Source organism: Ixodes scapularis, unplaced genomic scaffold, assembly GCF_016920785.2.
Source record: "Ixodes scapularis isolate PalLabHiFi unplaced genomic scaffold, ASM1692078v2 PGA_scaffold8__174_contigs__length_109621045, whole genome shotgun sequence".
Taxonomy (NCBI): domain Eukaryota; kingdom Metazoa; phylum Arthropoda; class Arachnida; order Ixodida; family Ixodidae; genus Ixodes; species Ixodes scapularis.
Window position 1 is genome coordinate 97422882 of NW_024609883.1, and position 17206 is coordinate 97440087.

Consider the following 17206-nt stretch of genomic DNA (forward strand, 5'->3'; position numbering starts at 1 on the left):
GGATACCTCTGGTTATGAAAGACGCCCCAGTGAAGAGCTTCGGTTGAATTTCCACCCTGCAGAGCAGGCTCCGTAATTTACTCGAGGACAACTAATGGAGTTGTACACTAGAGTTTCTGTACAGAAGCCAGAGGAAAACTCTTAGGTATGAGGTTTAAGCGCCGAGGACTCCACAAAGCGATTATTCGGCGCTTTAAAAGCGATTTGTTGGCGGCATGATTCGCTATGTAAAATTCCAGTACAATTTCCACTGCACTCCATGCAATATTTATGCACGATACGAATGCCTTGCACCTTTAGACGCATTTTTGATTCAGAATTTTGTTCATAAGTTTGTCAAACTTTAGAATTTAGCATGTTCAAAAGTTGGAAAATCATTGAATTACTTAGTGTGGCAAGTAAGAAAATAGATAAATTTCTAACAAAAAGTTTGAAAGTTCTAAAGCAATTAAGCTTCTTAGAGCAAAAAGTTCAAAAATTTCTGAATTTTTAATGCAATAAGTTTCACATTTCGAACTCCCTGGCTTATTCTTGGAACCTCCGGTTTGAAAAAAAACATTGAGGGCATCTAACATTGCGTCCAAGAAAGGGTCTACCTTGAACTTTCATCGCACAAGTTGAACCTTGAACTTCCACCACAAGGGCTGAAGACTTGAAACGCAGCTTTATTTACAGTCATGCACATTAAAGAACATGTCTTGAGAGTTATGTAATTGTGATGACGCTCATGGCAACTCAATAAACGCTTCAGTTTCCGTTTCAGTCGGTAGACCCCAATGTTCAGGCCTACAAAAGAAAAAAAAACATGCCGTAATATCCCGAGTCATCGCCCACCCCCCTACCGCCTGAAATTCATAAAAAAAGTGGGGTGGGCCATGTCTCGGTGGGTGAGCACAAACACTTGAAAAAAAGCGGAAAAAACCGCCTATTCTTCTCTGCGTATCTAGCGCTGATGCACAAGAGATACATCAAACTCAAAACTCGATTTAGTTTCCTTGTTTTATAGAAAAAAATGCTCACGAAAGAATATTTTACTATAGCGAAGTCCGTTGCCTGCATACGCGTTGCCTGCATAGCGAGCGTACCAAAGAAGCGACCAAGAGCAATGCTGGGAAAGCGGGAAAGCCGGCGGTCGCGTTGGCAAATACTTTGGCGTCGGGCCAAGTCGGGCGCCTTGTCAATCGCAAGCTCTTGCGCAACTTTCTTGTTTGGTGCGTACATACGTGCACGGCGGGCTATCAATGCACGGTTGGGACGCTCTGCAAACGCCTGTGTAGGGCGTTCCAGCAAAGCTTTATTTACGTATTGGCTTTGCTTAAAATATTGCACAACCGCGGTCGCGACGGGCGGGAAGAAGGAGCGGGTTCGCGGTGACCTTCGGCGGAGACAGACTTTGACCTAACACTCCGCGGTTACATTAACAAACTCTTATTTTGTTATCTCCATCGTTTTCTTTTCGCACGGATACACGACCACTTTGGGGTCGCTCACGGAGGAAATGCGTAAACAAAAAGAAGTGTCTTTCCCTCCTTCGTTTTACTTTGTCACAGACGTCCTCCAACTGTAAGGTCCGCGGCCGCGTCATTCGGGTAGGATGAGTGTTCGCGGATCGCGGAGTCCGCGCTGGGGTATTTGAACGGGTGGGCGATGACTCGGTATTTTTTCGGAAATCGATATTGGCCCGAAAAATAGGGTGGGCGATGGCTTGGGGATGGGCGATGACTCGGGATATTACGGTAAGCATAAAAACACTTTTCATCAAAAAAAAAAAAATGATCGCCTTTTGTCAGGCCATAAAAAGAACTTCACAAATCGTCACTTCTGTAATCACCAATATTTTCATTTTTGATGACATTTGTTTCCCAGCAACTGTCGGGTTTGTCCCATTACATCAGAGGAACACCTGTCGCATCGGGGCAGTCCTGCACAATTTAGATGCGCAATGTACTTGAGGGCTTTTGGACTTCTTTCCTCGAAGTCCAAAAGAAAAGCAAACAACACGTTCGTTGCGATGTGGTGCCTGCAATGCGTGTCCGATCCTCTATGTCTGCCCAGTGATGTCGCTTGAGTGTTGCGCTGTCTCCGCCTGCGATCCTGTTCGTGTCACAGCAGTGGTGGTGGCGGGTGTAGCAGACGCCTGTTCTGCTGCAAATCGCACTACAGTTTAACAGTCCATGGAAACTTCGGCAGCCAGGTGTCGGGACTCTGTGACGACTGCAACACCCGTGTTCGCTTACACTTTCTGCCAGGACCCTTGGCACCAACCGCCAGGATCACATATACATCTGACAACATGACGCGCTAGCCTCCGCGACGCCATTTGTTGCCACGGGACCGCTTTCAATGCACGGGTGGGACGGGACGCCAAAAACATCAGTCAAAGACGCGTTCCAAAAATTGTAGTTTTGCGAAAACGAATCGAAAGATACTAACAGCCCTCGGAATCCGTCGTCACCAACCGGAGAAGTCTCCAAACTTTCCCGACACAACCTTCTTCTTCTTTTCGGGTAGCTCAGCCACCACTTCCTGGCTCTTCTTGGCTTCCTCGGGATCGATGTACTTGCCGACGCCCTTGTGGAACTCCTTCAACACCCTCTTGGCCTTCCGCTTTTCCCCCGACTCGTGCACCTCCTGCTTCGTCCTCTCCTCCTCCCTCTTCTTACGGAGTTCCTCGTCGACCTCTTCGTAAGGGTCGACGAAGACCACTGCCCTCAGCAGAACGATATCCTCGATCGGCCTGTCCTTGTTGTCCGTCTCCACCGACTCAATGGCGTTCAGCGCCTCGAGTCCTCCGACAAGCTTCCCAAAGACGGAGTGCTTCGAGTCCAGGTGCCGGCAGGAACGGTACGTGATGAAGAATTGCGACTTGTTCATGTCGGGTCCCTCGTTGGCCATACTGAGCATCCCCCTGCCCTGATGCACGAGGTTAGGCTTAAACTCGTCCCGAAACGGTTTTCCCCAAAGGGACTCCCCGCCCTTTCCCGTGCCCGTCGGATCTCCTCCCTGGACCATGAAATGGCGTATGGACCGGTGGAACTTGGTTCCGTCATAGTAGCCCTTCTTGCAAAGGCCGAGGAAGTTCTCGCACGTCTTGGGTACCATGTCGCAGAAGAGCTCCAGATTGAGGTTACCGTGCGTCGTCTGCAGCTGGATGTAGCCTTTCTTCTTCACCATGGAGTAGCGGACAACGTCGTCTGCCAAGATGGCCGGCTCGTGCTGCGTGGTCGGCTCCATGACAGTTGAAGTGAAAGAGGCCGCCACCGCTCCGGTCGAGTAGTGGGCGGCATTGAATTTGTCTGCCTTCTTGACGACCTTCTCCGTTTTCTCGGCTGGTTTATACTCTTTGTCGAGTGTGTCCAGGATGGACCGCGTTTCGGAGCTAACCACCCTCAGTGTGTATTTGGGGTCGGACTTCAACCTCTCCTCTTCGGGATCCACAACCTTGAGGTTGTGCTTGAGGTGATGAAAGCGGGAGACGTTGAATTTTTCCAGGTTTCCAGGGTCTTGCAAGGTGATGATGTCCTGCCGAGTGAACGGTTCGTCCGTCAGCAGGTCCTTGAAGTTCTTGGCGCGCAGATTGAGCTGATCGACAGCTTCGTACGAGAAGACATTGCCCGTAGGTTTGATGGCGACGATGTGCGAGTTTTCGGTGAACACCTTGTAGAGGACCGGACAGTGGTACTTGCCTTCCGAGTTCTTGACGAAGTTGAGGCGTACCAGTTTCTTGGCTTCGATGGGCTTTCCGGTGGCCGGATCGATGCCGTACTTTTTGATGAACGGCACGATGTTCATAATGTCGTATATGACGCCTTCGGGCGTGCATAGCGGGTGCTCGAAAGGCTGTAGCGACAGCGCGCAGTGATCGAAGGGCAGTCTTTTGAATTCGGCAGATTCGCCCTCACGACTCGCCGTGCGTCGCCCACCGTAGATGGTCGACCACTCTGTCGTGGTGAGGTAGAGTTTGTCCTTTTGGTGCTGTCGCTTCCCCATATTTGACAATTAGGGCTTGTGAATTTCACAGAGAACTTAATTTAGGCAAATATTGACTGGTTTCTGGCTTTCTAGCTTCCTGGCCAGAAAATCAGAACGAACCAAGAACCATTGCGTGATGTCGAAAGCGCTACGACTGCTACGACTTCATGGCTTGTTGGATTACAATTTTTAAACATTGTTCTAAATGTCCACAATGTAAACGTCTAAGCATTTCGCTTAAATACAGCTGAAAACTGTACCTTTAATTACGCTAATTTATGCAAGTTAGTTAGTCAACGGCCGTCATGCAACAACCTAAAAAAAAATGGCACAAAAAGCGGAAAAGAAAATGCGCGAATCGCCATTTTAATGCCAACCACCAGCTGAGTCTTGTAGGCAAGCCAAAGCTACCTAAGTTTTGTTTTCGCACGCTTGACGCTCATTTACGACTTATCGAAGAGTGCAAGATGCCGAGGTGTTCTGCAAAGTACTGCAGGTCCCATTCCTTTTACAAAGAACCCGGAGTATCTTTCCATGCGTAAGTGACTAGCAAAGGGTTGAAACCGAAAGTGACTGACGTTACTTCTCGATTCTTTATCTAGCTTTCCTAAGGACCCAGGACTGCGTGCAAAGTGGCTCGGGGCTGTAGGAAGAGGCAGCGACTGGCAACCGAAAAAATGGGGACAGATCTGCTCCAAGCATTTTCGCCCCGAAGACTTTGATCGGACGTCACTGGTGTGCGTTCGACTTCGGGAACGCGTGGTTCCCTCCGTATTCAATCAAGAATGGGTAAGTGTAACTTGCGACTTCATCAGCATAGTTTCTGCTCCGAATGTGATGAGCTGCTTGTGCCACATAAGAGTAATAAGAAGCTCACGTCACAGGAGCGTCGTCCGTAAATGACTGATCGAGTTGGTTCGTGACGTCATACGATATGCGATGCATCTGTGGGCACTGCGCACGCGCAGAAGTTTTTTCTCTCTCTCTCTCTCTCTCTCTCTCTCTATTCTCTACACTTTTTCGACGAATTTTTAGTTCTTTCATTCTGCCGGATGGCCCAACTCTTTCAGTGCAGTACTGCACGACAGTTAGTGCAAATACATAATCAACACTTTCTCACACGTTCAAACAGGGCAGCAAAACACCAAATTGTACTGCTTAGGTCGGTTTTTCGAAAGAATATTTTACATAAGTTTTGATGAAGTCCCTTCAATGCAAAAGAAAATCAGGAAACACCTTTTGCAGTGCCGCACGTCATGTCATGAGCGTGCACCAGCTAGGATGCCTTCCAATCATGCATCGCTCAGGTGAGGCAGACGAGGTGCAAAAGCAGACGACGGGGAATTGTCTGCTATGATTCCCCGTTGTCTGCTACCAAGAAAACAGAATCGTCTGCTACCGAAAAAGAAAAAGTAGGTTTTCTGCTAGAAATTGCATCCCGTGAGAGACGGGATCGAACGCGAGGGTGAATTGTGACTTTCTGCTATTTTATGAAGGGGGTGGGACAATCGACTACCCATACAGAAAGTTTTGAGTTGTTTTGTTGCCATACAGTCGCTAAAATCTACCAGTAAATAAAAAGCTTGAAAAAAAACCAAAAAACAGTGGACGCAATTAAGATCTTTTTTACGGGTGTACGGGTGAAAAGCTACCACAAAATATGGCTGATTGTGGACTCACGAGTGGGCTTTTGTCAAGAAAGCTCACCCAGCAGAACCTGATGCATCCAATTAGCAGCCGAGAGAGCTAAACATGCTAATTTTAATGAAGGCTTGGGTAAAATCACAATGTTTAACATTTACCTGCACCAGTTACTTCATACCCTCGTTTTTTTGTTTGAGAAAGCTCTCGATCTCATTGCTCTCATTATAAATAAAAGCTGATACAGCTATATGCACATAGCCATACAATTGGCTTTGGCCAGTTATATACCTGCATCCGTGGCCATTGCTGTAATAGCTGGAGATGAAACAAACAAAGCAGCTCTGCTTTTTGTTGGGGTACCCACAAAGAAGTTGATACGAACTGGGCTTTTCATTCTCCTGTTTCAGATTGAACATGTAAAACCATCTCCAACTGACAGCTGCATGGACTCCTGCACCGCTGAAGGCATTGACGTGCCTCGTTCTCTACAGATTGAATATGCGGAACTGCCTGGGTCCGACCGGCACTTATACACTTGCATCCAGAAAGGGATTCCTGGGGCGGGGACATCCACCAAAGCCGGCGTTGTAAGTTTTCCAAATTTTAGGATGTGCACATAGGATCTCGTGCTGTAAAACGAGCCAGAAGAATCGACCCCTGCACATAGAAAGCTCTAACTGGCCAAAATGTGCATGGAGCTGGTCGGTTTTTACCTTGTGAAACCAAGGCGTAGCTCTCCTCCTGTAAAATATTAGACCAACATACATGCCAAAGTCGACGGCGAATGTGTTTGCAGACGACCGAATTGGCGACGAATATAACTCATGGCGCCGTCTCCCGATAGACTGAGCAAACAGACAACAGAGTGTCTCCTGCTCGCTGCACCTATTGGGAGATGGCGCCACAAGTTACAACACATTCATTGCTAATTCGGTCGTCTGCTAACACGTCCACCGTCAACTTTGGCAAGTAATTGTTGTTTGCATCTTTTACAAAAAGAGAACTACACCTTGAAATTTCACGGAGTAAAACTGAACACCCCAGTCCAAGATCTACTGTGTGCACCCTATGCGTGCAAGGTGTTCTTGTGAAAGCTTTCAAAAATACCTAAAAAACTGCTGTTCGAGATAAAAATAACCTCTTTCTGGGAACAAACCACCAGCCTTGGTGGACATCAAAGATTGCAAAAACATACAAATTAGCAAGATAGTTGGCTAAAATTTACTAGTTAATTTTTTAATTAGTGAAAATAAACATAGGGTTCTACTGAGAAACTTGTTAAGCATCATCGAAAACCACTTAATCAACTCTTTTTAGAAAAATGTAAGGCAGGGCAGACATTTTACGGCGATTCATAAGAATGCTCAATTTGGACGCGCTTATAGGTTTTGGTTTCTTATCGGAGCACATCTCTGCGCCCGCAGTTCTGCTCCCCAGTGGCTGAGACGTGCAACGCACGTGCACCATACTTCCCTCCATTCTACGAGGGAGGCTAGACGGTGGCCTCGCGCAGTGACCATCGGGGAGCAGGACCGCTGGTGCAAGGATGCGCTCCGATAAGAAATCGCAACTTAGAAACGCGACTAAACTGAGCGTTCCTTCAGAATGCCATAAAATGCTGACCCAGCTGCCCTATAACTTTCTAAAAAGTTTATCTAGTCATTTTTTATAATGCTTAGTAAGTTTCTCAGTGAAACCATGTGTTTATTTTCAATAATTAAAAGTTAATTAGTAAATTTGTTAGTTACCTTGATAATTAGTATGTTTTTGCAATCCTTGACGTCTGCCAAGGCTGGTAGTTTGTTCCCACAGAGTTTCTTTTCATCTCGAACAGCATATTTTTGAGGATTTTTTTAAAGCTTTCGCAGAAACACCCTGTATTTAATCTGCCACGTTTTTTGCGGACTATGTGCGTGTGACCCCATAGAAGAGTTCACCAAGGTTCTGACACATCTTGTGGTAACCATGGATGGAAACTCTGAAAAACAAATTCAAATGCATAATCTTCCTCTCTAGGAAACTGGCATCACGGAGCAGTTTCCCACACATTCAGATTCACACGAGGTAAGGCATTATTGTGAGCCGAAATGTAAAAATTTCAGACGTGGTTGGTCTAAAACTTTCTATTATCCGCGGTTGCAGTGCTCAAAGACGAAGGCAGGTCTGTGGACGTCACGGTCTTTGTGACATGCAACGTCTGCTTATGAAAAGGCACCACTAAAATAAGACTCGAACACAAATGCTTTAGAATCTTGCTGCATTGTCCATTTTGCTATACTTCGAATCGGGGTGCGGTTGGGTAGAAATGCCTTTCATTTCTACCTCCCTGCCCGGCTATGCTTGAGAAAATTCAAATGAAGAAAGTTCTTTCCATCCCTTTGGGGGCTCTATGCCTCAGGCATTGTGGCAAAGTGAAAACATGCTGTAGCCTTCTACAAAAGTTGCATTCTGTATTAATCACTGGGACTATTTCATTAAAGGAACACTGGCACCTCCCAAAATTTTTTTTTTTATATTTTGCCAGGCACGTTAATATGGTGCCAGAAGACTACCCAATCAATATTTTGCTGCAGAGCCACATATATTTTTAATAAAGCCAGGAAACTCCACTGCTCGAAAGCGAAACACGAGCACGGAGGCTCATAGCCGACCACTTTTTTTTTTCTCCACTTCTCCGGCATGTGAAGCAGATGACAAAGTTGCATGCACCGTTTGTCGTGCGATTGTTTCGCACTTATATCCCTTCCACTCAATGTTCTGCGCTTGAAGATCGATTGGCCGGTACCGCGAGCGACGGTTCCGAAGTAGCGGCCCCACATCCGTCGCAATGTTGGTCCGTCATGCGCCCCCATTGCGTCGTCCGGCCCATGGTACGTCGCCATATTGAGAATGACGTGTACATGCACTTCCTGTAATCTGTGGAACTTTTTTTTTTTGATGAACGTAATTGCAACTTATTGGAAGCCGCAAAAATGGATTCATATTCTTTTCTATTTTTAGTATTGAATGTGTGCCTTAGATGACCTACGAATTTAACACATAGTATAAATACATAGTTTAATCACATAGTTTAAATATAACACATAGTTTGAACACCACTTGACCACAAAAAAGAAAGTGAGCATGACTGAAACCGGCCAATTCTCGACTGGCCGTTTTCAGGCAGAAAGAAAACGAATTTTGAGCTGGAAATTATGTTCTGGGTAGTTGGGCTCTTATAGGTGAAGTTCAAATAAAAACCTCGGCAAGCATAAAAACCCTGTCAGTGTCCCGTTAAGTTATTTTTTGTATCTTTGCAGGGCCCTCCGCCATCCCAAGACCTGTCCATTTTGATGGAACGCAAAGAGGTAAGAGGTGTTTTTGCTCTCACTTCAAGAATAATTGCAGTACATTTTGCTGTCAAATGAAGGAGATGATATTCTGCCTTTTAGTGGGGGGAAATGCAAGACAAACTGGAATCTTTCTATGCCGAATCAACATTGAATCATTAGCAGCATTCTGCAGCTTGTATTTAGCATGTAAAAGGTCCTACCATGTTTACAATGCCTTCATTTCCTGTTTTTAAATTAGTTTTTTCTTTACTTTCAGAAGCTGGAACAGTGGCTGAGGCTCAAGCATTCAGAAAAGCAGCGTTCTTCGAAACCTTTGCGGTAGGTGCAAGTGTCTGCGAGCATATATTGCCACTGCCCAGAACATTTTGCCGAGACCTTCCCAAATTATCTGAATTAATTGAAGTACCCTGAGATACATTTATTTAATGTTGTGTTTAATAGCTCTACATGACTTGTGATGGTGTCTACATTAAATCTTTGAAAACATGAGATAAATGTCTAAGTCTTACTTTGTGATTCAGAGTTTGAATCCAATACACTAATACTCGAGCATTTTCAATATTCACATGTATTTCAGTGTTGGAAGGAGCTACTCAGTATTGCTACTTAACGCTAGACAAGCCACGTTAGAATGGATGAATGAGGCCCGTCTGGCGATACTGACAAGGCAACTAGCTCAGTGTTGTAAACAGTAGCGCCGCTTTTAGTAACATTGTGCTTCCTCATTTCGTCACGGCAGAAAGCGAAGCAAAGAAGTCATCACCACCTGAGGTACAGACCTGAACACAAGGCTAGATCAAAGAAACTGAGAATGAGAAGAAACTAAGTGTCACATTCTCCAACAGCGATAGGAATTTCGCCTGCTCCTGTCCATCCCCATCACATCAAAGGGAGAGTTCCTAGAAGATATGGCACGCATCTGTGCAGGGCGTGCAATATAGAGAATGAGACATCAGCAGTACCTCCTCTATTATCATTCCAAGATTAAGATGTGCCACAAATATCTTGAAAGTGGCGCTGCCAATTCTTGCTCAGAAGCTTGTCTGCTTTGTGCTGGACTTGTCCAATGATAGTTGTGCCAAGAGGCACTGAATGTTCCTAATAGCTAACACATTCCGTTGTGTCCACTGATGAAAGTGAGAAGTTGGATTGTACCAGATTACATTTCTGACTGAGAAATAAACTGCTTCCCCTCAGAAAGGCAATCTTTTTTTACAGCGGAGCTTTTAAGGTTTAGGTTCCCCAGGATCGTGTTTGGTATGTCTACACAAACCTACCTGGACAGCTACCGCCATCTACAAGCGACAGCGGCAAGCACACAACCAGTATGGTTTCCGCCGTCGCTCGTAGATGGCGGCAACCTTTCCAGCTATAGACGCTTTACACACACGCCAAATTACAGCCGCCATTGCTGACCTTCTCTTGTCTTACCGAAATGCTGAGCCACTGAAACGGTAGTTGACGATCCTCTACAAAGGCCGATGCTTTAGAACACAGTTGAGTCTAATATGGCAATAACCTGGCCTGCTATGGTAATGATGAAGTGAAATAAACGGAATAAGAGGAAACAAAAACGGAAGGTCAGTTATGGTGGCGTCCATGCACAGCTGCTGCAAAGGGTCTATAATAGAAGAATGGATAGTTGGGCGCGTTGGTGGGATTTCATCGTAGGACACAGCGTGAAAAACAGACGACGAAGAAGAAGCACACAGTATTGAGTACAGCTCCGCTGGTCTTTCTTCTTCACAAGAGTGGGAAGGCTGAACGTTTTTTCTCTGCAAGGATCTAAGCACACATACTTTTGTAGTGTGTAGCATTAGTTGTTCCAACAATCTGCTGTAGAGCTAGCATATTTATGTCTGCAGGCTGTAGGATGAACTTGTACCTCACAGTTGAGTTGTGTGCATAACATTTGTTTTTCAATAAATCTTTCGCTTTTATCTTACGCTTTCTCGATTGCATGCGACGTAGCAAACACTACAAAATATCAAACTGTGCATGCACTATGTTGCAGAGCTCATTCAGTACCAAAGATAGACAGTAGTTTGAACAACTTTGAAGGTGTGGTTGGTGCTCATTTGTGTGTGCTAATAAACGCTTTCTCATCAACAGAAACGAGTAGTGTTGTGTGAATATTTCAATAGTAGTTCCGAATAATATGCTACTCTGTATTCACTTTGAGGAAACTACAATAGTGTACTTTTCAAAGTGTTGATTGCAGCGGGTTAGCTCCGTTGAGTGTGCTTCTCACCGAGCACTGGTGCACTGCGGGGAAGCAATACCCACAGAGCTCGCGGGCTGCGCGAGCATTGCTTCCTTACAATGCACAGCTGCTTGGCAAGAAGTGCACTAAACGAGGCTAGTTCGCCATAAAGTAATAAAGTGTAACGTAAAGAGTAGCCACTCCCATAGGCTCCAGCAACTCACTCGGCTGTGAACGCACCATAGTCCGTTGCAACTCGAAAAGGTTGGGCGAGGGAAAGGAAGGGCCAAGGAGGAGGAAGCAGACGAAATGCTAAAGAGACTAGGAGGTTTCCCCCTCTCCTCTGAAGCATTCCGTCTGCTTCCAACGCCACCTAGATCTAAAGCCGCAGCGCTTCCCTCTCTCCCTTCAAAGAGCGTCGGCATGAGTAGGCTGAACCGATAGTGCGCTTCTTTGCAAGGCTCCCCTTGACAGTTGGCTTCTTTTCAATGCACATTCTCTTTTACTTTCCCTCTCCCTCTACAACGGAGGCGATGCCAACAAAAACAAGGTAAAAAAAAAAAAAAGTGTCGCCACGGCGTCACTTTTTTTTTTTTTTCTTCCCTCCAACGGTTGTCTGTGGCGTTCCTTTCTTTGACGGCTTTTTAGAGCTACGCCTGCGGGCTGGGGGGGTTGAGGCATGTGGCAATGAGGCTAAAGGAATCGGCGAGAGCCACGCTTGATGCAAGTAGGTTTTTGGACGCTGTTTTTTCGGGAGAAAATTTAAAACTATTTGTATCAGCCCACCTGACCAAGTTATTAACCGCAAGTTGGACCTGACATTAACAAATTGAAGGATTACAGTATGAAACGGAGATCTGTATATCAACATATAAAGAATATTGCACTGAAGGAGGAATTGCACGGCCAATGGAATTAAGTTTGACGATAAAAAGAGTGACACCGAGTACACCCTTTGAGGGACTCCATTTTCCTGGAAAAACTTTTTAGAGAGAGTTTTCCCCAGACTCGCATAGAAAGTATGGTGCTCCAGATAACTCTCTACAGCACTCAACATTCAGCCATGGAAACCAAGATAGAATAATCCTGCAGTGTGCCATTGTGCCAGACCGGGTCGTATGCCTTCTCCAAATCAAAGAAGATGAAAAGATATTGTTGCCTGTTGACAAACGCCTCATGTACGGAAGTCTCAAAGTGGACGAGCTGATTGACAGTGGACCGAGCTGAACAAAAGCCACATTGGTACCTATCGAAAAGGTTGTTTCGTTCTAGATAAAACATGAGCCTCTTGTCTACCATCCTTTCCAATGTCTTGCAAAGACAGCTAGTTAGGGCTGTAGATCTGAAGCTAGGTGCACAAGAGGGATGTTCACCGGGCTTCAGCACTGGCGCAACAGCAGCAGTTTTCCAGGACGAGAGAAAGTGACCCGCAAGCCAAACCCTACTAAAAATGTACAAAATTAGCTTCATAGTTCAAACATTTTGTTCAAACATTTTATAATGAATAACATCTGGTCCAGGGGCAGTTCGTTTGGAGGAAAGAAGCAAAATTTGCAGTGAGTGTAATGTAAATAGAGTATTATAGGGTTTGTGCACGCCACCAGATGTGATTAGTTTTTTCTTTTCTGGTTTTATCTAGTGTCACTGAAAAGTTTGAGTATAATGTTGGAAACTGAAAACATGCGCGAAGTGCTCACCGAGGATGTTGGTTTGTTCCTCAAGACTTGTGGGGCACACTCCATTTCGATTTGAAAGTGGAACAGTGAATGCCCGGTAAGAGCCGTCAATTTTATGCACACAGTCCCAGACTTCTTTTGCAGATACTGTGCTGTTAAACAAGGGAACGTACCCTCCAAAACGTTTTCTCTTCGCTCGCCTTCGAATACTCCTTGCCTCTGCCCTCTTTCTTTTGAATTCATTAAGACTGTCTGGTGTAGGGTATCGCCTAAAAATGCCCCACGCTTTGTTTCATTTCTTTCTAGGCGCTCGGCAGTCCATTCCACCACAGTTTTGGTCGTTTAGGAAGATGGGTGGACGTCATCGGTGTGGCAATCATTTTGCAGCTTCCAAAATCTGTTTTGTGAGATGGTCTGTTGTTTCATCCATGGAGAGTTGATGTAGAGATGAAGCAGCTAAAAGGGACGATTGTTTAAAACATGCCCAGTCAGCTTTTCCCAACTTCCACCGAGGTGAACAGAATGAAAGAGTGACGTAAGAAAGGGTAAACTCTAAAATGAGTGGAAAGTGATCACTTCCATATGGATTTGGGATATGGCCTTCCATGAAAGCAATGGTAATAATAATGGGTGACAAATGAATAATTCTACAGAAGTAAATGTGAGTGGTAGAACTAAAATATGTAGCTTCATTTGTGTTAAGTAGGCACAACCCCGAGGAAAGAAGAAAACGTTCAACGAAAGCCCCTCTGGGATCCTGTCGGCCACTCCCCCACAGGGGATTGTGAGCATTGAAATCTCCTAAAAGTAAAAAAAGGTGAAGAAGCCGACAAACAAGGTCTTCAAGCTCTTCAATATTTAGCTGATAACTGGGGAGTATATACAAAGAACAAACCATAATTAAACAATCTAACAAAATACGGGCCGCCACTGCCTCCAGCGGAGTTTGCAGGGTAACTTAGCTACATGAAGTTGAACGTTGCGGGACTACAACGCCTCCAGATGAATGAGCTGCTTGTATCCGGTCCTTGCAAAACACCTGGAAGTACTTTATTATGTTAGTGCGGCTCGTTTTTAGATGTGTTTCCTGCAAGCAAAGTATGATAGGGCAATGATCATCTGGTAGCTGGCTTACACTTTGTCTACAGTTCCACTGAAGAAGGAAAGACATTGCTATTCTAAAAGAAAGTTGGATCGCTATTACATATATACTAGAGAAAGCAAAAACTAAATAAATTTAGGGGACTTTTGGTGCATCAACACATGGAATTGTTTTTGTTTTTTTCTTAGCAGTGTCCTTTGGTTGTCCTACAACCTCAAAGGAGACCAAAGAAAGAGACTCTGCTTCACGAGGAGACAGGTCATCATCAAATGGCAGTACACGCTCGTCCATTTTTTTGTCCGCCAAGAGCTTTGGACCCATGGGCAGTGGAGGTTGTTCTATCCGCCCGGGCTTCTGGTTGTTGCTGGGGGCGCGGGGAGGAAGCCCTCGACTACTGCCTGAAGGGCCAGCTAGTGCCACTGGTGGCACTTCTGGCACCTTGGAGGGGGTGGTAGAGGGCACAGCACCCTTCTCAGAACATAAAGGTGAAAGAGTGTGTGCCACTTCAAGTTCAGAACGGGACACCTGTGAGGAGGAAGTCTTCCAGGAAAGTCTGTGTCTCCACAGATGCCGTAGACAGTGGGGTCCCCTCCTCACTGCCTGGGCATAAGAACCCTTGCCTGAAAGGCAAGCTGTTCTTTGGCTGCTTGGTAGCTAAGGTTATGTTTTACTTTAAAAGTCAATAGTACTTCTTTTTCCTGTTTCTATTTTGAGCATGAGCGAAAGAAAGCAGGGTGAGCTCCACTACAGTTTACACATTTGGGTTCATTTTCGCAGACGTCCGCTACATGGTCGGTACCACCGCACTTGCCACACATTTCTCGGCCGCGGCAGTTTCGGGAACCATGCCCAAAACGTTGGCAGTAGAAACACCGTTAAGGATTTGGAATGAAAGGGTGGACTCTGCAGTTTCAGTACCCTAGCTTCATGGTGACAGGAAAAGCATGGAGTTCAAATGTTTCGGATGTAGAGTTGGTTTCTCGTGTCCATCACGCTTTAAAGTGACCCGTCGAACGACTACAACAGCACTCTTGAGCAGACTTTTGAGGATCACCTCTTCACTGCGTTCGAGGTCATCCTCGGAGATGACACGGTAAACAGTGTTCAGGGTACGGTGGGGGAGTCACAGTAACCTGGTAACCTCCCAGGCTTGTCATCTCCAAATGTGCTGTGCTCTGTTGCTTATTTTCTACCTCAACAAGAAGGTCTCCGGCTAGCTTTTTGCCTTGTAGCATTTTCCGACTACTTGTTCCAAGTGCTTTGGAATAAAAAAAGATTGAGGCACACCTAAGCATTCCTTACCAGTTGTGAATGCGAAAGCATGCAAGCCGCTCGTCCGCTCCCTTTTTCGTCTACTGCGTATTTTTCGTCGCCGGTCGGCGTGTGTGCTCCCCTGGTGACCTTGGACGCTCCACGCTGATGGACACACAGCGCCATGAGGTGAGCGGTCGTGGAGACCGACGAGCGCAGCGGCCAATGGGCGCCCGTCGACGCGCACCAGCCAATGGAACCGAAGGAAACTATCTACCATTTTTACGTTTCAGGCTGATGACGTCAGCTCACTCCATGAAACAGTTAATGCTTTTGCATTAAAAAGGGAGAGACCTTGGGCAAACTAACAGTGTCACTTGTAGAGTGAACTACAAAAAAAACTAGGAGATTTTTCCAGTTCATTAGCTTTTTCAAAAGTAAGGGGAACAGGGCAGCCCCTTTTGAGGGGTCGCTCTGCTCGGGGTTTAGAAGCGCGGGAAGCCATAAAACGGCAAGGATCTTTGGAATCTGTGGTGCACTGCCCCCACCTCCGAGCCCAACAAGGGGTTAGGTGACACAAGCATGAAAAGAAGGGCTTTAGTGGAGACATTACTCTAATAGTTGTGCCAGGAAACTATAACCAAGTGTGGATCTGCAAAGAGTATCTGTCACCACCCAAGGCCCTTGCTGCCAAAGAAGGTGAAAGAGGAAAGAAGGGTAGATAAAGAAAAAAGGCAAAGGTAGGAGGGGAGAAAAAAGGCAACTGACTCAATCATGCTGGTCGAGCCAAGCCAGGACATTTGTCTACAAAAGCAGGGGCCGAAGCGGTATGTTGCCTCGCCCAGGGCGCCCTGAAGGTTCAAAACGTACCCCGGGCTCAGCTCAACCACCAAGATCCCCTTTTCCCCGGGGTTAAGCTACACACCGCCAGGCGTGGGTGAGCGAAACCCACATGGTTCGTAGCGACGCCACTCGCCAAGCACCCACTAAAGTAGGTGCCCCCTGCATGTGGGTATGGCAACCCACTTGGCTGGCGTCCGTGGTGACGCTTCACCAGGCACCTAATATCTCAGGTGTAGGCGCCCCCTGCGAGGAATTTAATCGAAGTTAACTGTTGAAATTAAAAGCTCTGAATAGGCGGTGGAAGCCGCCGCCCGATTAAGAAGTGTTCAGCTGTGTGCCTCCGTCCAATACTACCTAGAAGAAGAGCCTGCACATTACGTTGTCGTTAGTGGATCTCTGAGCAGCTCCAAGCGGCAGACACACTCAAACTCGAAAAGTTTGAGTGCATCTGAAACTTGTGGACAGACGCGGGTGTCTTGGCATCGCGCTCGTTGGGAGACGCTGAAAGACTTCAGCGGCGGTGCCGTTCGTCGCAAGGATTGCAAGGTGCACGCTCGTGAGAAGGAAGCCAATTGAGCCAACGACTTTGCCGTGACCATAATGCAAATTAATGCAAAACTGCTGCTTCTTTTTTTTTTCAGATTTGAAATTGAAAAATGTTTGCATACTGGAAGCAGGTTTATAAATCTTCTTAATTAGGATAAGTGCGACAAACCTGTCTTTTACGTGCCAGTCTGTAAACATGCCTATACTCAAATTTACTCAGCTTAGAAGTGGACAAGTGAAAGTTTGGGAACAACCTTCACAAGTTCAGCTGAACTTTCGTTTAAGCATGGTGCACCATTGTGAAACTTCGTATCTATTTGATATTCGATTAGAAAATATTTGACCAAAATTACTCTTTGCTTCAAACTCGAAATCCATAATTTGCACGTGAGTAAAGACGAGAAATGGGCAGTACCCCCGTTATTAGATACACATTTCCCGGTACAACTGTACCGGGAAATGTAATCTATTGTGTGCCAACGCCCACATTTCCTCTCGACGCCGGGACATTCATAATAGACCTCGTGATAAGACGTCTTCCCGTGCACTCGCTCAGTGAAGGCTGCGTTGCGTTTTCTGATTAGGTGCCACTACAGTATACCAAGACTAAACACAAGCAAGGAGACCAAACATGGTG

General features: G+C 46.0%; 2 protein-coding genes across 2 annotated transcripts; one reads left to right on the forward strand and one right to left on the reverse strand.

Annotated features, from left to right (window-relative positions):
* Positions 1–1819: 1819 nt before the first annotated feature.
* On the reverse strand, positions 1820–4124 carry LOC115314706 (RING-type E3 ubiquitin-protein ligase PPIL2). Its single transcript, XM_040216041.3, has one exon. The coding sequence runs from the start codon at positions 3988–3990 to the stop codon at positions 2452–2454; it is 1539 nt and encodes a 512-aa protein (XP_040071975.2). The 5' UTR covers positions 3991–4124; the 3' UTR covers positions 1820–2451.
* Positions 4125–4200: 76 nt separating this feature from the next.
* On the forward strand, positions 4201–10189 carry LOC115314704. Its single transcript, XM_029973819.4, is given in 8 exon segments — positions 4201–4510; positions 4575–4761; positions 6024–6203; positions 7633–7680; positions 8916–8940; positions 8943–8963; positions 9205–9266; positions 9688–10189. Coding segments are annotated over 8 exon segments (843 nt in total). The 5' UTR covers positions 4201–4277; the 3' UTR covers positions 9775–10189.
* Positions 10190–17206: the final 7017 nt, after the last annotated feature.